Source organism: Patella vulgata, chromosome 3, assembly GCF_932274485.2.
Source record: "Patella vulgata chromosome 3, xgPatVulg1.2, whole genome shotgun sequence".
In the NCBI taxonomy this organism is placed as follows: domain Eukaryota; kingdom Metazoa; phylum Mollusca; class Gastropoda; family Patellidae; genus Patella; species Patella vulgata.
The window spans coordinates 68,295,435-68,316,889 of NC_065881.2; the positions used below are offsets into that span (position 1 = coordinate 68,295,435).

General features: G+C 34.2%; 1 protein-coding gene across 2 annotated transcripts; it reads right to left on the reverse strand.

The window, feature by feature from the left end:
- Nucleotides 1–1,521: 1,521 nt before the first annotated feature.
- LOC126815696 (copine-3) lies at nucleotides 1,522–20,357 on the reverse strand. Of its 2 annotated transcripts, none has more exons than XM_056099559.1 (14): nucleotides 20,252–20,357; nucleotides 18,027–18,210; nucleotides 16,075–16,254; nucleotides 13,940–14,014; nucleotides 13,272–13,349; nucleotides 13,007–13,094; nucleotides 12,383–12,468; nucleotides 11,915–12,007; nucleotides 10,850–10,936; nucleotides 10,210–10,403; nucleotides 7,369–7,478; nucleotides 5,868–6,010; nucleotides 5,106–5,342; nucleotides 1,522–4,729 (listed from the first exon to the last, which is right to left on the reverse strand). In XM_056099559.1, the coding sequence occupies exons 2-14, from the start codon at nucleotides 18,195–18,197 to the stop codon at nucleotides 4,598–4,600; spliced, it is 1,674 nt and encodes a 557-aa protein (XP_055955534.1). In that variant the 5' UTR covers nucleotides 18,198–18,210; nucleotides 20,252–20,357; the 3' UTR covers nucleotides 1,522–4,597. The 2 variants fall into 2 exon arrangements, with proteins under 2 accessions (XP_055955534.1, XP_055955535.1); XM_056099560.1 differs by lacking the exon at nucleotides 20,252–20,357 and adding an exon at nucleotides 19,902–20,049.
- Nucleotides 20,358–21,455: the final 1,098 nt, after the last annotated feature.

Consider the following 21,455-nt stretch of genomic DNA (forward strand, 5'->3'; position numbering starts at 1 on the left):
CGGAGGGATAGGGGGTGTAAAGTGTCTTTCTGCAGAGCAATCATTGTGTCGGAAGTGAGCTTTTCACCCCTGTCAACTTCAAATCCGTGTAGCAAAAAATCTAAACGGCCAACCCCCTACAAAATTATGATGAGGAGATTGCCAAATGTTGTCCCCATTGTGCCTATAAAGATTGGAACCAACGGAATGTTGAGCAAAAAGCTACAGCCTGTGATGTTACAGTCATTTAACATTGAAGTCAATGGGCAAATAATTGCTAATCTAAATCTGAGTCCAGATGGATAAAGATTAACCTAGGACTCGCTTGGAGTATATATTATTATTATTATATACTCCTTGGGACTAACGGATTCTTATCGGACTCTACCTCTATTACCGGTAGCACGATTTACCCAAATCCACCCAAATCAAAAACTATTTCATTTCATATCACAATAATTTGTATTGATGTTTGATAATATAGGCTTAGTACCGGTACCGTTTTTTTCTGTCAAATTGTCATTTTTAATTTATTAATACTAATAATTATTTTCCTGCCATATGAATTTTTGTTTTAACTTTCTGTGGAGTCTAAACTTTATATTAAAGTAGCTAAGTCTCTAACTCAATATCATCCAAAATCTTCAACATTGGAAACACGAATTATTTGTCAATTTAAATCAACATTGATGTTGTGATCTTACCGGGGAAGAGATGGGCTTCTGATATCCAATATTTAAGACAAAATAAACATTTTACCATTGGTACACGAATCGTGTACCATAATGCGTTTCAGCGTTATTTGTAATAAGGGACTTGAAAAACGAGGCCAGGCATATTCCATATGTCAAGTCAACCGGTGATGCCATATTCTTATCTGGAGAGCATATATACCTGTGCATTAAATACTATCGGTGTGGACTGGAATAACCAGGCACAAGAGATTGCCATTCAATTGAGACTTCTGGCGTATTTCGCTGAACATAAATGATTAGAAATTACAGTGGAAACAGAAAAGATTGAATGTAAATCAGTTTATATACATTCATATTACATTATTATATGCGTTGCGACCCATTTGTGTCAATTTCTAGGTTCCAAATATTAGCGATTTAGCTCCTTTAAAGTGGCTAAGTCTCTAACTCAATATCATCCAAAGTTTTCGACATTGAAAACATGAATTATTTGTCAATTTAAATCAACATTGAATGATTAATGTTGTGATCTTGCCGGAAAAAGTTGGGCTTCTGTTATCCAATATTTAACTAATTTAAGACAAAATAAATATTTTACCATTGGTACACGAATAGTGTACCATAATGCGCTTCAGTGCCATTTGTAACAGACTCAAAGAACTTGGCTAGACATATACAAGTCATGTCAAACAATGACGCCATATTCGTATTGATGAGAGCATGCGCAATAAATACTATCGGTGTAGACTGGAATAACCAGACGCTAGAGATTGCCATTCGATTGAGACTTCTGGCATATTTCGCCGAATAGAATTGATTAGAAATTAGAGTAAAAAGAGAAACAATGGAAAGTAAATTAGTTTATATATATATTCATATTACATTATTATATGCATTGCGACCCATTTGTATCAATTTCTACGTCCCAAATATTAGCGATTTAGCTCCTTTAAACGATTGAGCCCAATATGCCAAAATAATGTAATCAAAACTTTAACGCAGAAGGATAGGCTTGATTTCTGACATTGTGACTGAGATAAACCTCGCCCAATTCCTCAATTACATGTCGGCAGAAGGTCACTGGTAACACTGGTTTTACAGTTGAACAAGGCACATTAGGCTTACCATTTTCACAATAACACATACACTTTTCATTATAAATTTGTTTCATGTGGCAAGTTGATCTTGTCGAAACTGTCCATTAACTTTGTATTTTTCATCTGATAATTGGATTACAATAACATGAGACAACGACAACAATCAAATCTTGTAGGACAGAAACTTAAAGGTGCTAATCAAAATAGATTTTAAAGGAAAAAAAACTAATTTTTTAAAGTTAAATTTATATGAAAGCCAGTCTCTTATAAATTTGAAAAGAGCCAACAGAAGATGTACAATAAACATTTGCAGAAGCCAACAGCTTTTTTTATATAAAAAGATAGAGTGTCAACCAGCAAAAACAAATAATTGTATAAACAGTTGAAACACACATTATGCATGAGCTTAATCTGCCTATTGCAGGACTTTCTTTAGGCCTGAAATATTTTCTAAATTATTAATGAGACATTATTTAACTTTTCCAGGCCATAATCAACTCTCGATGGCATCGGATTTCTCCGATATTAAATAGATTAGAACAGTTCAGCCATATTTTGATTGAAGCTAAAATGGAAGAGCAAGACTTAGCTTGCACAACCAGTACGGTGGTTGAAATTATTGCACACGTCTTGTCAAACCTTCAAAGGCTAATATCTTTGCGCGCAATATAGAGCAATTTAAATGAAATTTTCAAATTATTAATTTTACATTTTTTTTTTCGAACTATTATAGCAAGAATGGCTAGCTCTTTATTTAAATCTTACATAATGTATCTTTAATACATAGATTCTTAATCAGTTTTATCATTCAAAGTAAAGCTTTATATAAGATAGAAATCAACATATTATTACAAGATTAAAAATATAATAAAACTGAATAAGGAATACAGAAGACCAATTGGTTGTTTAGTGTGATAACCTTTAGAAATGAAACCCATATTCCCCCTGCATATATAGTTGTATAACATGTCTATTTAATAAAAACCGAACATATATATAAAATCTATCCAACTAACATCAAAATATGTTTCAAAATAAAATGACATAATAAAATATATCAAAAATGGACTAAATGTTGGACAGTAAACAGAAACAATCGAGCATTAAGAGAACATAAAAAATATTACTATACTGATAATAATCAAGCATTATACAAATATAACAGATCCTCTAACATTATGTGTAATATAACAGACTATAATAAAAATAACAAATGTATACAACTACTTTACTTAAACATACATTATGCAAGAGCTAAATCTGCCTATTGCACATCTTTCTTTAGGCCTGAAATTTTATCTAAATTATTAATTAGACGTTAATTAACTTATCCAGATTAGAATATTCTCTGCTGCTTAACGGTCATTGATAATTAAATCAAAAATTGCATAATCAAGACTATTTTATTTTTATCGTACCGACTTTAGTAATGATGATCAAAGCTAGACCCAAAATTCAATCGCTAAAATCTCAGTTCAGAGTGGATCAATTTGACTGAAATTTTCAGCAAATTGCCTTTATATAGTTCTTAACTATTATAGTGAGAACTGCCAGCTCTTTATCTAATCTCCCATAATGTATCTTTAATAAACTAGCAGAGCATTGTTTAAATATAATTCAGCATTATATATATACAGCGATATTATTATAATAACAAAAGAAGTTTGTTTTCAAAATGTTCTTAGTATAAATAAATAGAAACATCTGATTATCGTAAGATGCTTTAACAAATAAAAAGAGAAAGTGAAATGGGATTTAATATCTTTTTAACACAGATAAGTTCATTCTGGTACTAACATAGGTCTTACATGTCAGGCTTTTTAACAGCGGAACTACGGAAGAAAAGCGGTAGACCCAGAGTAAACCCACGAGGTTACTCGGGCAACCCTACTCCCTGTCATGTACAAAGCCCAGACCACTTGGCACCAAATCCCACATTTTAACAAATGAAATAAATTGTAATAGCATTATATAAAAATATACCAGGTATCGATAAAGGATTATATAAACACTTGTATGCTACAAATGTAGACAATTTTATTATAATTTTATAGAAAACAGATAAATTTAATATATCAAAAAGTTATAGATGCATATGAAAGACAAAGAAATTCAACAGACTTATAAACCTATATATTTAAATAATAAAAAAATACCCTTTACATTATTAATTATTGTTTTATAAAACAATTCCAAAATAGTTAAATTATTTATCTTGTGCTGGAAATAGCCTTATTTCAGGATTTTCCTTTTGATATGAAGAAGCTATGGGCATATATCATCAAATTAACCCTGTTAAAGTCTCACTCAATGCATCAAAAGTCTAATAGGCATTTTTCATATTTAAAACATAAGGCAATGAAAGCTATTCTTTAGATAGACAATTAAAATCAAAACAACATCATTACCTACCAGCTTGATCTTATTGTTCATGGATTAAAAACGAGTTATTTGGGGTTTTTTGGTTTTTTTTTTTAGATAACTGACATTCTAATGGCTATAACTTTTGATTACTGACCCTTTTTTTTATTTGTCTATATTTTGCTATACTATGCCCTTAATTATCACAGTTATCATATGCAAAGTTTTAGTAATATATTTTACGGTCAGGTATAAATTGTAAATGGACTGTGGATAGGTAAAGTTATGTACATGGATGCTAAATGAAGTAGAAAATAAAATAACTAGTTCATAGCAATGAAAGCTTCAAAGTAAAAACAAATCTATATAATCTAAAACATGTAATATACTATAATGCCTTCTCCATATCTCTGAGTCTGAGGTGAAGAAGTGTAGGAAAACAAAATCCCATCAGAGACTCTAAATCTAAGAATCTTGAGTAGCAGGAGGTGGATTAGGTTTCATTACGTTTGGTATCAGGCCTCTTAGTTTGAAATACTGTGTCACCTGCTTTGGTACTTCAGCCAATACTTGACGAGCTAACTCAGATGGATTTTTCTAAAATTAATAACAAGATAGATCAATTTTCAACATAAAGAGAATGTCATTACTACAGACTTCAATACTTGTTTCTTTAAATTTATGTTCAAGTATCCAAATATTTGACATTCAACAATTATCTATCAGGTTAATTATTTTGAATCTGCTTCTGAAAATTTGATTTTCAACAATGTAAAGTTTAAGATTGTTAGACTGTTAATGCTATAAAGTGACTCAAAAACAAATGGTTTTATGTGGACATTCTACATGTAATACTTTTCATAACATTTTGCACTAAGAATTATGTATCAATTCTGTAACTGAATATTGTGTCAAGATATTACAATCTTTCTATATTTATGTACCCACAAAACATTTTAGCTGTAAAGCCTACCTGTTTAAACTGACTGAAGGGTACAAACTGCACGATATCTCTTGAAACAGGTTGACCATTGGGTGCTTTTAAAACCCCATTATCCCCATCTAATGTATTCATATTAGTAAAATCAGCACCACCTACTCCTACTATAATCAATGACATCGGTAAAGCTGAAGCTTTAACTATACTGTATAGAGTATCGCTCATGTCTGATAGAACACCATCAGTTAGTAATAGCAATACATAGTACACCTAAAACAAAATATTTGGTTATGGATCAATTTAATATAGAATATGGATAAAAATCAATTTTGTAAATATTTGTGCATTGGGTTCCACTTCTATACATGTATTAGAATCTTACAAAAAACACAAGATGAACAAGACGACAATATTTCTTGTCACTAAGATCATAGAGAGGAACTATGACTGAATTGATAACAGAGAGAGAGAGAAATGGGGTTTAACGTCCACTCTATACAAACTAGGTCATTTCGGGACTAACACATGGTTCAATATTATTTCAATAATTCGCTTGCGCGTAGGGTTCTTTAGCAGTGGGAGGAAACCGGAGGACCCGGAGAAAACCCACGAGGTTGGACAGGCGACCCTACTCCTTGTCACATACAACCGGGAATTGATAACAGATCTATAATCTGCATCATATCACTTTAAACAACAGCTCCCCACCCCTACCTACTCTTCTAGACAAAAAGTGTTATCATTCATATAATATAAAATGTGATTGATTACAGACAATAGGAATTGAAAACTTACATGAGCTCCTTTAGTTGGTTCTTCTTGTTGGGCTGTAGCAGCAAATCTAGCAACATGATTTATAATAGGTGATGCATTAGTTGGTCCATATAACTGTACTTGTGTTATACAATTCATATACGCTTGTACCACACCCTCAATTCCTGTTCAATAATAAGTCATTCATAATAGCAATCACGAGATGATACGAAAAATAGGTAGCAATTAAAAACAAGTATATAACATAATTCATATAGATAATAACAGCACTTAAATGGTTAATAACTAAACTCAATAGATAATAACAAAATTTAATAGATAATAGCAAAACTCAATAGATAATAGCAAAACTCAAAAGATAATATAACAACTCAAGATATAATAGCAAACCTCAAGAAGTAATAACAGAACTCTAGATATAATAACTGAAGCTATAATAGTAAACCCAATAGATAATATCAAAACTCAAGATACAATAGCAAAACTGAAGAGATCATAGCAGAACTCAAGGTATAATAGCAAAACTCAAGAGATAATAGCAAATCTGAAAAGATAATCGCAGAACTCAATAGATAATCGCAAAACTCAAGGGATAATACAAGAGAGAGAGAAATGGGGTTTAATGTCCACTCGACACAAACTAGGTCATTTCAGGACTAACATATGGTTCAATTTTATTTCCATAATTCGCTTGCGCGTAGGGGTCTTTAGCAGTGGGAGGAAACCGGAGGGCCTGGAGAAAACCCAAGAGGTTGAACAGGCGACCCTATTCCTTGTCACGTACAACTGGGGAATCGAAACCACGCCAGTTGACTCAATGACAGACTTTATGATACAGCACGCACATGCTAACCATTCAGCCATCCACCCCCCCTCAAGGGATAATACAAAACTCAATTGATAATAGCAAAGCTCAAGATATAATAGTAAAACTCAAAAGATAATATAACAACTCAAGATATAATAGCAAATCTCAAGAGATAATAACAGAACTTGAGATATAATAGCAGAACTGAAGCTATAATAGCAAACCTCAAAAGATAATAGCAGAACTCAAGATATAATCGCAGAAATCAAGATAATCAAGATATAACAAGAAACTGTGCTGAAATCAAGGGATGTTAGCAATAATTCAAGAGAGTACCAAGAGTTAAAGATATAGTAGGCCTACTACCATATAGTTATAGTGATAATAGCAGAACCCAAGATATTATTGCTTAATTCTAGAGATAAATAACTAACCTCAAGATATATTAGCAAAATTAAACAGAATGTACCAGAATTCAAAGAGAAAATATGTTAACATTATAAATTCAAATGATGATGCTACAACAAGCTATAGATCAAGATGTAAAATAAAAGTTTCCTTACACAAAGAGAATATTGTTTAGTTTGTTCATAATAATGTTTAATCCATAGCTAGTCAGTCAAACGACTGCTATGAAGTATGTTGTAGTATTTGGACATGTGAGATATAACAATTTTCAGCTCCTCCGTTTAAGGTGTTTGTTCTATAACTTACCTGAACAATATGGGTTTTGTGGGTTGAAATTAATAGCAAATTCATGATATACTTGATCATAATTAGGAGGAAGTTTAGCACCAAATCCAAGAGCAGGAAACATTTTGTCACTGTAAATATAAATGTTCAAGTAACCAGTCTTTTACATTTATTTTATGAAAAGATAATATTCTAGATTTTATATGCTCGCATATAAATGTGGTCATGTATCACCGACACTCCTGTCCATCGTTTAAATTTCTTGTTGGCACAAAAGTGGCTAAAAGAAAGCTTACATCTTTTAGAAATGTGTTGTCTTGTTGTCTACCTATAGATTTTCAAGATTTTGGATAGAGTTATGCCCCTTGGTTTAGTATATTGCTAGAATTTTATAGGCTGAGTTATTAATCTATCTTTTTTAAAACTTATATTGGTGGTCTATCCTATTTTCTATTATGAATTCCAAAGTTTACCATAAAGGTCAGAAATATTTAACAAAAGGATTGAAAAAAAATTAATATATACTATTCAAAAAAAGTAGGGGATATTTGATTTTGGGGGCATAATACTAAAATATGCAAATGACTACGAAAAAAGTCACTATAGAACCTAACAGAAGAAACATTTCCAGTTACATGTGACGCCCAAACGCACCAATAGCTACCGCATGGAATGCAGGTGATGCTTGGGATCATCATGGGGGTCCAACCCAAGATTTGCACGACTCTGACTTTGAATGTTACAGTCATTGTGGCATTGAATTCCAGGGTGGAAACATCAGTTTAATTGTTTTAGTGACCAGAAAACAAATTTTGATATGCGTCGGCTTACCCAAAATGAAAGGTTACGTGCCCTTGGCATGCTACAGATCGGCACAACACAGGCGGTTGTGGCGCGGACGATGAATGTTTCTCAGTCTGTCATAAGCAGGCTATGGTCCAGATACCGTGATACACAATCTGTACAGGACAGACCACGCTCAGGTCGACCAAGGGCGACAACTCAAGCCCAGGATCGATTTATCCGTACCTTGGCCTTGAGAAATCGTGTCATCACAGCAAATCAGATCAGCGCTCGTCTTCAAACAGACACTGGTGTGAGAGTGAGTGGCCAGACGATTCGGAATCGACTGCATAGGGTCACCTTCGCGCCCGACGTCCTCGCGTGATCCCTTGTTTGAGAGATCATCACATTCAGGCAAGACGTCGTTGGTGTAGGGATCGTCAACACTGGGATAATCGACGCTGGAGCAATGTGATGTTTTCAGATGAGTCAAGGTTCACTGTTGATTTTTTGGACAGACGTAGGAGGGTGTGGCGTCGTCGAAACGAGCGCTTCCAAGACGTTAACGTCATCAGACATGATCGATTTGGGGGTGGTTCTGTTATGGTGTAGGGAGGCATCACTGTTGCTGGAAGAACGGCTTTACATGTTGTTGCAGGGCGTGTTACAGGCCAGTACTACCGGGACAACATCTTGGCAGTCCATGTTGTGCCGTTCGCACGACGTCATGGCCGCCGTTTCATCTTCCAGGATGACAGCGCAAGATGTCACAGGGCCAGGATCGTTACAGGTTACCTCCAACAACAGAACATCACCACATTACCTTGGCCAGCACTGAGTCCCGACCTCTCCCCCATCGAGCATGTCTGGGACATGCTTGGACAGAGGTTACGTCAACGTCATCAACGTCAACAACGTCCTGCCAATGTCCAAGAACTTGCTGCTGCGTTGCAACAGGAATGGGACAATCTGGACCAAAATGACCTTAGACGTCTCATTAGGAGTATGCCACGTCGGATCAATGCTTGTTTGGCAAACAGAGGAGGATTTACCCGTTACTGACTTGGTTGTGATGCTGTGGTAACTTTGCTGTTTGACCCCGGGTATCATTTTACCCTTATAATGGTCAGTCTGTGCCTTACTTAGTCTAACAATCATTTGGAATAAATCGATGAATGTGAACTTCATTTCATTTTGTCATTTGTTTCTTCGTCAGTTTCATTAGGTGACTTTAATAACACTTAAAAATCAAATATCCCCTACTTTTTTTGAATAGTATATATACTCTACAAAAAAAAAAGTAGGGGATATTCAGAAACAATACAAAACTGCGGAAATACACTGCTGTTTTTATTAGAGGTAACCAGTGTAAGTTAATAACAGGCCAATGGCCTACACATGAACATAAACAGTTCATATGGGCGGTTTATCTGACAGCCCCATTCACTCGCAAAAAGATACACCGTTAAAAGTGAAAATGGACGTTTTTGATTTTTGTCTTAATAATGAGTAATTGCTCTACAAGTCTTCAGACATTCAGCAATTCGTCAAGGCATGCTCTTAATCAACCTTCCAATCACGATTTGGGGCCATCTGACCCACTCCTCTTGCAGTGCCACGGCCAATTCTTGCAGTGTTGTCCGTTGACGTTGATGAACACGTCTCCCGATCAAATTAAACGTAACACACTAAAGCAAAGATACCCTAAACAGTAATTCTTTTGCAAGAATCGATAAGAAAGCAAACATGGATACATAAACCAGCACGCGGCAGTTTTCATCAACCCTTACTTGAAGTGTCAAATTTGACAATGAACCCCTCCCACGTGTATGGCGCATGTGCAGCTCAGTGGTTCTGTTGGGGCGATAAGTTCTTCATCTGTGAACATACTCTCAAAGCATGTCAAATGTCCATGGCTATTTATCATATGACAACCTGCATAGGTATTTGCATTTCAAAATCCCCTACTTTTTTTGAAGAGTATATTATGTAGCCTATGTTTGTCTGTTAGCTGTGGCTGTTTAAGATTTCTGGATTATATTTTACTTGGATTTCTCTGTAGAGAAAATGTTTGCTTACCTATCATAATCTTGACAAACATAACCCACAGCTCTGATAGCTTGCATATATTCATTAGGTTGATTTGGATTTATATAATGTAAAGATGATGGTTCCCGTGGGTTGCCATTTGATCCTGTAAAATCTATCCCAACGGTAAAATTAATCTGCATACCACCAAATATGTAATCTAAGAATGAATATTCTTTGGTTAACTGAAAGTATAAAAATTATATGAGTATAAGTAAGTATTAATTTGTTTCCAGGTTTCTCTATATTTCAGTATAAATTGTGTACCTGGTTTTCTCATTTACAAAGTTAGTCATTTCCTGCACCTTCCCCTTTAGTAATTTTCAGCTCTCATTGCTCTCCCTTGAAACAAATTACAAATAACTTAGGTGATCATAAAAGTGAAACCACATTTTTCCAACCATTAGCCAAAAACTGATAGCTTATCTTAAGTTTTTAATAATTACCACAGGGTTAATGTTCTGTCTTTAAATATATATGTGCTATGCGGTATGTATTTATTTATTATATATTATGAGTATTTTTAGGAGCAAAAAGGGGATAATACGCTGTTGCTGTCAAACTTGAAGTTTTATGACAGAAATTAAGGTATACCAATATGATATATTTAGTGTATACTTAACTTACATACCTTACAAGATGATGCAATAACTATGCCTGAGTCAGTGTAATTCTTCTTCTTTGATTTCTTTTTCTCATTTATACAAGGCCATGTGGGCTGAAATGTAATCATAAATAAAGAACAATAAGTAGAAAACAATTAGGGTTAAAGAAAAACCCACAGAGAAATTTGGAATATATCTACCACTTACCCTTATCCTAATCACCCTCAGTATTCTAAGTGATATTGGTCCATTCACGGGGGAGACACAGTAAAATTATCCACACTTAATGATTGTGTTATTTTTATTGACCAAAGGGAGGTAACTTGCATTTTGTTTTAACTTTGGGGATACTCGATTGAACGTTCTGAAATTAAATTCTCTCAATTCCGAAAATGGCATCAATCAAGTAAACAGGAGAATTTCAGAGTACCACGCACGTGCCGACTGCATAAAAAATATCTCAACCAATCATGGTGGCTGAAACATATTTGTTACTTAAAATACGTCACGATTCTACTCACACCACCTCAGCTGTCGGGACTGGCAGAACTGTGACAGGACTGAATTCTGTATTACTTGATTGCAATTCTGTCAATTCGGGACGTTTCGGACTGACAATCGAGCACCCCCTAAGATTATTGAATCATTGCTGTATACTTTGTTAAAATACTTTAGGACATCTTTTTGTGTGCATGTCTTTGATATTAAATTTCTTGCAAAGCTTCTCATAATTGAATGTACTTGTGCTGCTGTATTGTGGTGGACATAAACAATGATACTAAGATTGGTTCATAGAAACAACCTACGTGGTCAAGGAAATCATCGAGAGCAGATAATTTGAATTCATGAATGGACCCAGGAATTAGTGGAGTAGAATGGAACGATATCCCTGGGGTTACGAGGATGTATCCTAATATACTTTTCCATTTTTCAAAACAACCATAAAGCCACCAAACGTCATTTGCATATTTTGGACAATATCTGGTTTTTCATAACTTAATCCTCATTAAAATATACCTAAATATGTCGAATGTTGCGAAATTTTAAATTCATCTTATCTTTGTAAACATATAAAAATATCATAACGATACCTCTTTCCCTGTACTTAACATTTCTTCTACATTAGTCGTAAATCCACCAATCAAATCATGTGACCCATCGTTATCCCAATCATATACATCCATCTGCAAATCATACAAACATGCATATAGAAGGCTTGATCTCGCTTTTACTCCGTACATCTTATCAAAGCCTTTGCGTATACCCTACATTTTTTGACACTCATTTTGAGCTCTATACCTCTTTGATTTTTCCGCTATGATCATGATATGAATCACTTCTCATCTTACTTTTCAAAAAAAAAAAGCTTTCAATGGCTGTAAACGTATCTGTTCCATTATGTATTAAAACCTCTGATTTAACAAAGTAGGAGATAATGTACCTAAAAGATCAGGAATTTCAGACTTGTAAGACTTGTTGTCGTAGCTTCGGGAAAATGACTAACGTGAGATTTTGATAATCCAAGACAAATCCCATCAAAAATATATATCATGACTTACTCTAATACTCTGTTTCTTATCTCCTCCACAAAGTTTCTGTAAATGAATAGAAAATGGCCTCCAATGTGGATTCAGATCGTTTTTAACTACCTAAAATAAAAATAAAAGAAATTTGGGTATTTTATTAGCAATATCATATCAGTAAAAGAGAATAACTAAAATGCTTGAGGTCCTTGTCTTGATCCCTGTGTTGTACAAGAAAGCTCCTTAAAATTTTCCAGTCTAGATTTCCCTTTTCAAAATTGCAGGATGGAAAGCCTGGCACGGAAGAAAAAGCACCTATTCGGTTGGATGAGAGCAAAAAACAGACCATCCATGTTCTCCCAAAAGAACCCTTGATAGCTTGAGTTTGAAGAAGAGTAGGTCTTCATTAGCCTGGTTGGTGCAGAAAAGTAGGACGTCAAACCTTGGTTTATTTCATATTTTATGAGCTCCATTACATGGACAAAGTCTTTTTTCTCTTCACATGCTTCCAAAGATTCACATGTAAAAAAAATTTTACTGCAGACTCTCTGATAGCTAATAATTCTGGGTGATACAGTTACTGGTAATAATATCAGTTTTACTTATAAAAGATGAAAAGATGCTATAATTAAACAAGTGATTTAGTTAGAAAAACAATACCTACCTCTGTTCTATGGACGACCTGCCATGATCCATCCATTGTACCTCTCAATATTTCTAAAAATGGATCTGATTTACCCATAAAATCCTAAAAAAAACAACAAACATATATATATTTCTGATTTAGACACATACATTTTCAATCCATCTAATCTATTTAGCACGGGCTGTATCAGACATCAAAGCTCCTTAGTACCAGTCTATTAGACATAGGCCCTTTTATTTTTTAGATTTTTAAATAACAAATAATAAGGCCCTAGTTTACCTTGTTTTCCAACTTAGTAGCTCTTAATGTTACATTAAGAATTTCTCCACCCCCTGCTTTTATTTCTTCAGTTCGAACCTTTAAGATATAGTAATAAATACAATATTAATTGTGTACATAAACAAGCACAGGTGTACTGTGGATCAGGAATAGAGTATGGCATCAACACAGCCATCTTGGAATTCTGACGTCATATCAAAAATGAAAGTCTGTCAATCAATGCATAATTATCCAAAGATCTTATGGATTATCTTTAATAGTTTAATATTCTGGGGTAATTAATTCCTCAGAACAGGCACAATTATAAAGAAAGATTAATAATAAAAATATACAAAGTACTAATAATAAGATTTCTTAAAACAAAAGGGCATAACTCTGGAGGCGATTGCCGATATTGAAAAACATTAGGCTTCTTCCTTTCAATGAGATAGACAACCCATAATAATTTCAAAAAGATAGATTATTGTAACCTCTAATGTTTGTAAACAAGTAATCGTGATAGACAGACTAACAGACTAGTGTGAGGATGTATAAAAACAAGTTATGAGTCTTTTGTCATAATATGGTTACACTCTTCAGTGGAAAATCTCATATTTACAGTTGTAGTGATTGTGGAAATAAGACTTATTATAACAGTACTGACTCGGATACAAAAATCTTATACTTACAATTACTGAACTAGATTTAGCTTTTTTTCCATCTTTTAATAATAATGGTTTAATGTAAGGATTATTGGAAACAAGCTGAAAAAACATTATAGTTTATTATCAAATGGTTATGACATAACTCACATTTCATTATTGTAAAATATCCTTGAATATGATTAATACTGCTACATACATGTAACGATTGTAACATTCTATTATTTAATTACAAACAAAAGTTAAAGATGCATGCCCACAAAAGTATTTATCGGGTGATTATTTCCAATAAAAGTACGGCAATTTTGGTATATATGGAAAAGTAGAAACATCCAATCCTACTAGCAAAATACTGGATTCCCTGAAAAACACCCATGGAGAAAAATAAGAGGGTGTCACTAATTGACAGTCCAATTAAAGACAACATCGTCTTTTATATGCAATGAATTCTCCCTCGTGACAGCCAAGTTGTGTGACAAACACAGATTCTTCAAATAGATTTTTAATAGATGTAGCTTGGGGTATTTCCTTGTGAATACTGTTTTGAAAGGGATTTGAAGCAAATTTTTGATAGATTAATTAATTTGGATATATTTATAATCCAAATATATCATTCAAGCACACAGTTTGTACATGGAATATCATTTCTAAAGTAACATATGCCATTAAAAAAAACCCCAGCGGCTGGCAGGCAGGATACGCCCACATTTTGCAAGAGATGGATAGAGAACAAGCTAAAAACAAAAATTATTTTTTGTACAATCAGGGGCCATAATCTAGAAAGTTAGGGTCTGAAATGCGCAAATATCAAAAGGGACTGAGATTTTTGGAATATAAAGATATGTTTTAAGTTTCATCAAAATTGGATAAAAATTGTGACCTCTAGAGGGTCCATAACCTTTGAATTACATACTTATATACAATTTGCATTTAAAATCAAGCAAAAAATTGTGACCTCTAGAGAATCCACAAACTAAAAATGCGATTTTTCGACCAATCAGGGACCATAATCCAGGAAGTTACAATCCTGTAGGCGCAAATATCGACAGGAACCAAGATCTTTGGGTTATAAACATGCATTTTAAGTTTCATCAAAATCAGATCAAAATTGTGACCTCTAAAGTGCCCACAAGCTAAAAATGTGATTTTTCGTACTATTAGTGGCCATAATTCATGAAGTTTCGATCCAATGTGCGCGAATATCGAAAGCAACTAAGATCTTTGGGTCATAAACATGCATTTCAAGTTTCATCAAAATCGGCACAAAATTGTGACCTCCAGAGGGTCCACAACCTTGATATACCAGATGTTTACATTATTTGCGTACGTGGGGCGGCCATTTTGTTCAACAATTTTGCCATTTTTGGTCCAATTTTCACAAAAGTCAAACTGAACCTTCTTTACAGTGTAACGGTGATATAATCAAACGTTTTTTGAAATCGGGTGATAATTGTGACCCCCAGAGGGGCCACAAGCTAATAAATGCGATTTTTTGCACAATCATGGGCCATAATTCAGGAAGTTGCCATACGATATGCACAAATATCGAAAGGAACCAAGATCTTTAGGTTATAAACATGCATTAAAAGTTTCATCAAAATCGAATTAAAATTGTGACCTCTACAGGGTCCACAACCTTGATATACCATATTTTTACAATATTCGCGTATAAGCGGTGGCCATTTTGTCCAGCAATTTTGGTCTGATTTTCATAAAATTCGAACTCAACCTTCCTTACGGTGTAATGGTGATATAATCAAACGGTTTTGTAAATCGAATAATAATTGTGACCTCCAGAGGGGCCACAAGCTAAAAATGGCGATTTTTCGGACAATCAGCGGCCATAATTCAGGAAGTTACAATCCGATATGCGCAAATATTGAAAGGAACCAAGATCTTTAGGTTATGAACATGCATTTCAAGTTTCATCAAAATCGAATTAAAATTGTGACCTCTACAGGGTCCACAACCTTGATATACCATATTTTTACACTATTCGCGTACAAACGGTGGCCATTTTGTCCGGCAATTTTGGTCTGATTTTCACGAAATTCAAACTCAACCTTCCTTACGGTGTAACTCTGATATAATCAAACGTGTTTTTAAATCGGATAATAATTGTGACCTCCAGAGGGACCACAAGCTAAAATAAAAATGCCTACCTGTCCTAGAGTACATTCAATGCCTCCAAGAAAATCATCATCGCTTAATTCAGGTGTTTTGTTATCCACATCATAAATCACAATTTTTACATTCTGAACTTCTTCAAAATAATAATCTACAGTAATACTTTCAGCAAATTGTGGATCTAAACAATTCTTCACATTCTCTGTTCTACCAGCCTGTAACAATATCAACAAGATTAAAATCATGTCAAAAGTCAAACTGTTAGTACCGGTATGCAGGGCTGAGACCAAGTTAAAATTTCCTTTAACTGCTTTACGTGTTAAAATTTCCTTTAACTGCTTTACATGTTAAAATTTTAAAATTAACGAGTTAATTTATGAGTTAATTATCGAAGCTCCTGAAACATGGTCATTTTCATACCCAACCTCTTTCAGGGAGTAAAAAAAAACCTTATTCTTGATCATTATTTTTATTTGGGACACCAAATCTGGGATTTAGGTGGCATTTGGCGGGAAACATTTTAAAAACATCGAATTTGGTGCATTTGACCTTGACCCTTGATTCCGAGTGGGAGACTGGAGATCAAGATATTTCGACCGGAGACTTGCGATCCGGCAAACATAACTAAAGTGACAGTGGCACTGTGATCTCTGGACGATATTTTGCACCATGGTTGGATCTGTATAATGATTTTTCAGCCGAATAGGCATATAATACGTTAATTCATTTCTATTAACTTGTTAATTTCATTTATACGTTAACCAATTAATAAGTTAACTGCTTTCGGCCTTGCCAGTACACCATTGTGAAGAACAGATGGACAGTTTCTGTGGACACAATGTTTGGACTATTGATGTAATATACTGCATACTGAGTTTTAGGAACAAGTAGGTCTAATTGAGATTTGAGTGATATTCCATCTGTAATGTGTAAGATTTATTGCAATAAAACGTCCTTTGAGACAGTGATCATACAATACAAACATAATGTAGTATGAAAGAAATGTGGTTTAACAACCTACTTTTCAGCACCAACCGGGCTAATTAAGGCACACTATGAGTGGCAAACTGGATGGACAGCAGCATTTGAATTTCAACTGCCAAGGGTTCATTAATGAGACCAATTTATACGCAGGATTTTGGTTTCTGTTGATTACACATTATTTTATGTGCTGACTGATTTGGGGTGCTGGCAATCTGTCTTCGCTGAGAATTACACGATTTGTTTTCCACTGTCCATACAGTTAAACTAAAACTTAAACTAAAATTAGCAAACTTTTGCTTAATCTTTTGAAATAAAATTTTAATGTGCTGATTTATTTTGTGGGATGATAGTCTGTTTTCATTGAAAATTTCATGTCTACAGATAAAGCCAATGTTCAGAATGCCTACAATCGATTTTGTGTTCCACTGTCAACCCAGTTAAAGGAGCTAAATCTGTATTCTTTGGCACCTAGAAATGGACACAAACAGATTGCAACGCATATAATAATGTAATATGAATGTATATAAACGGATTTACATTCAATCGTTTGTGTTTAACTGTAACTTCTAATCACTTATGTTCGTCCAAATACAAGAAGAGTCAAACTTTAATGGCAGTCTTTGGTGTCTGGTTATTCCAGTCAACACCGGTAGTATTCTCTTGTGGGATGTGTTTAGCCTTGTTCATTGAGTCACTTTATTACAAATAGTGCTTGAAAGCATTCTCGCATGTGAATCGACAATCGTGTGCCAATTTTAAAATGTTCATTTTGTCTTAAATATTGGATATCATGAGAAGCCCATCTTTTCACGGTAAGATAACAACATCAATGTTGATCTAAACTGACCAATAAGACTTGTTTGCAATGTCGAAGACTTTGGGTGATATTGCGTTTTAGACTTGCCTCCTTAAGCCAAAATTTAACTGTAATACAGAACAGGCCAACTTATTTTTATTCTTTTTAAACAAAAATTTCATGCGTAAAAGAAGTTTAACTCCTTACCTCTTTTAATTCTCCACCAGCTCTTGATATGTAGAGAATTGCACAAGGATCTGACTTAGATGTAGTATCTTTATTCATTAAATTTTTACATTCAATTCTTACATCAACTTTTGATACACATTCAGTTGTCCCACCAGGCCGTCCCTGTCCAGGATACATTGGTTGCATCATCTTTACAACAGACCTTCAATGATAAAATAATTCAAACATTACAGTATCAATAAATTAACACTTAAAGGAGCTAAATCTCTATTTTTGGAACCTAAAATGTACGAAACTGAGTTGAAAAGCCAATTAATATAATAGGAGTGCCATAGCAGAGTGGAATTGAGTTCCATTCATTTTTTAAAACTTTTATTGTAAATTTGTAATCAGTATTATTGTTCATCAAAAAATGTGACCAGCCCTAATTGAATGGCAGTCACTCGCGCCTGGTTAGCCAAGTCTACATTGTTAGTACGGTTTGACATTTCATTACACACTGATCAACATTTATTATTTATAGCTTTGTTGAATTCAAGCTGTTTCATAACCTGGCTCTTTCTTACTGCTCACATGAGCTGTTTCGTACCTTGGTTAATTTCAAGAGAACAAGAGAACTTTTGCATGCCCTTAAGCTTAACCCTCCTCCTTTTGCACCCAGGCTGGAAAACCAGCAGAATGGGTTCAAAAATCAACACCAGAGAGCATAGAGTATATGATGGCATGTACTGGTTTTAAAATTGTTCACGGTGTCTTAAATATTTGATATTAGGAGCCCACATTTTCACGGTAAGATAACAACATCAGTATGGACCAATAATTTGTGTTTGTAGTGTCGAAGACTTTGGATAATACCATTGACATTATAATATTATAAGGTCCATGATAATACTGAGTTAGAGCTTTACACCCCTTAAATAATCTGGAAGTAAGATCATCAGGATAAATCAATTAAAGTTTCTTATGGAAGATTAGATAAAGAGCTGGCAGTTCCTACTATAATAGTTAAAAACTAGATAATGTAAAAGGGAATATGCTGTAAATTCCAGTTAGACTGCTCCACTCTGAACCGAGCCAGCAGTGATTGAATATTAGGCCTAGCCTCGATCATCATTAAAGTCGGTACAATAAAATACATAGTCTCGAATCTCTCGAATATCCATTTTTGGATTTAATCATCAATGTGCGTTTAACAGCAGATTGGATGCAAATCCAGTGAGAATCTGACACATAAGATGTCATCGAGAGTTGATTAAGGGCTTTTTATGTTAATAAATGTCTAAAGAAAGACTTGCAATTGGCAGATTTAGCTCTTGCATAATGTATGTTTAAAGTAGCTAAGTCTTTAACTCAATATCATCCAAAATCTTTGACATTGAAAACACAATTTATTTGTCGGTTTAAATCAACATTGATGTTGTGATCTGACCGGGAAAAGATGGCTCTCTGATATCCAATATTTAACACAAAATAAACATTTTACAATTGGTACACAAATCGTGTACCATAATGCGTTCAGCGCTATGTGTAATAAGGGACTCGAAAAAAGAGGCTAGGCATATTCCACAAGAGCATGCCCAATAAATACTATCGGCGTAGACTGGAATAACCAGAAGCTAGAGATTGAAATTCGATCGAGAATACTGGCGTATGTTGCCGAACCTTACTGATTAGAAATTACAGTAAAAACAGAAACGATTTAAAGTAAATCCATTAATATACATTCATATTACATTATTGTATGCATTGCGACCCATTTGTGTCAATTTCTAGGTCCCAAATATTAGGGACTTAGCTCCTTTAAGTGAAAATTGACTGCATGAAAATAGATGTCTGTATATATCAGCCTGGACCTGGAGTACATGTAAGTCAGTCAGAACAATCACAACTTACAATGGACAATGGGAGAAATTGAGACCAGAAACTAGGTGAGATAGGCGGGGTCTATGGCTTGAAAATGGCTAAATCCAAAAAGAAACAAGGCATTTTCAGCAGGCATAGAAAATCAGACCAGGAAATGGATCGACCAGGTATGTGCCCGCTTCACCTCATGTTTTGGCGTACTGCCCATAATCATATACAAACGGTTCAATGACTTTTATATGTAGCCTATCAGTATCAGGGCGGTGAAACTTATATATCTGGCATAAAATTTAATATACCGTTTGATTGCATAATAACAAATACATGTGTTAGTGTCAATTCATATCGACTAGTAATTCGTTTTAATTTAGAAAACCTACTATACTGCTCTAACAGGTACAGAGTAAATTGGTAAATTCTGAACCGAGAAGCTGAAAATTCAGAAACTTTCTGACAGTTACCCCCCCTTCGTCCAATATGTGAACGTGGACTTAACATGGCGAATCCAGTTCGTAGGGACCGATTTTAGGGAGTACAAGGGGGCTCAACTAGAAAGTGTAACTAGAGACAACAGTCTCTGAAAAATACAAATATATCATTTAAATAAAAATGGTTTAAAACACATACATGTACAGATAATACTCGATTAGTCGATAAAATTTATGTACAATTCACCCTTCATCTACATACACTATACAAATACATAATTATCTAATGATCTAATGTAACTTCTTACCCTAAGTAAGGCAACACAGAAGCAACACCAACTACGGTACCAACCATTCAATGGAACCCTAAAAAGAAATGTTCATTCGACCAACAGCTTATCAAGTAAATAACCTGAACACACTTATTAATTGATCTATCAGTGGTAAGAATATGACAATACTACCCCTTTAATTTACCGTGTATCACCGGGTTCAAACAGAATATATTATAAGTCTATTGGTAGTATAATATGTATAGATTTGGAAACGAATTATTGATTGACATACACATTCTACGATATATAATGCATCATTATACCTAATTAAATAATAAACCGCTGAATATAATGACAGAAAAATAAGATCGTAAAACTACCTTCGAGGTTGAAATATGGCGTACCACCCTCCAGCTCTTCAGACCCACTGAATACTAATTAGTTGAGCTTCCCTACTGACAAATGTTCATTGGATACACTGGTCACATGACACCGTATAGTTCACAATGCGCGAAATTTAAATGAACATAATTATAATATAACATAAATTTAAATGGACATAATTATAATATATATAACATACATGTAAACCTGACTAAGTCGTAAAATAACTTTCCTAAATAATTGACGTACACGTACATAATTAAATCCGAGGGAGTTGAACAATTACTATGGAAGCAGATTGCTATCTTGGTCTATGGAAACACGAATTGGAAACAATATATCTATTGACAGGTTACATATGGCGCTGCGAGCAGGGCATAGATGTCCTCATCAATGCTCGATATAAGATCCCAACCATTAGCTTAATACACAACTCATGTCATCTTCTAAAATCATGTTTTTATATTTTCGCACAACTTAATCTAAAAATATAACAA

Excerpts from the sequence above, each read along its gene's own strand:
- LOC126815696 (XM_056099559.1), bottom strand. The coding sequence starts at position 18,197 with ATGATGCAACCAATGTATCCTGGACAGGGACGGCCTGGTGGGACAACT. Across the intron at positions 12,469-13,006 it reads CGTCCATAGAACAGAGGTAG|TTAAAAACGATCTGAATCCA; the intron begins GTATTGTTTTTC and ends TATTTTAGGTAG. Across the intron at positions 6,011-7,368 it reads ACAAAACCCATATTGTTCAG|GAATTGAGGGTGTGGTACAA; the intron begins GTAAGTTATAGA and ends ATTATTGAACAG.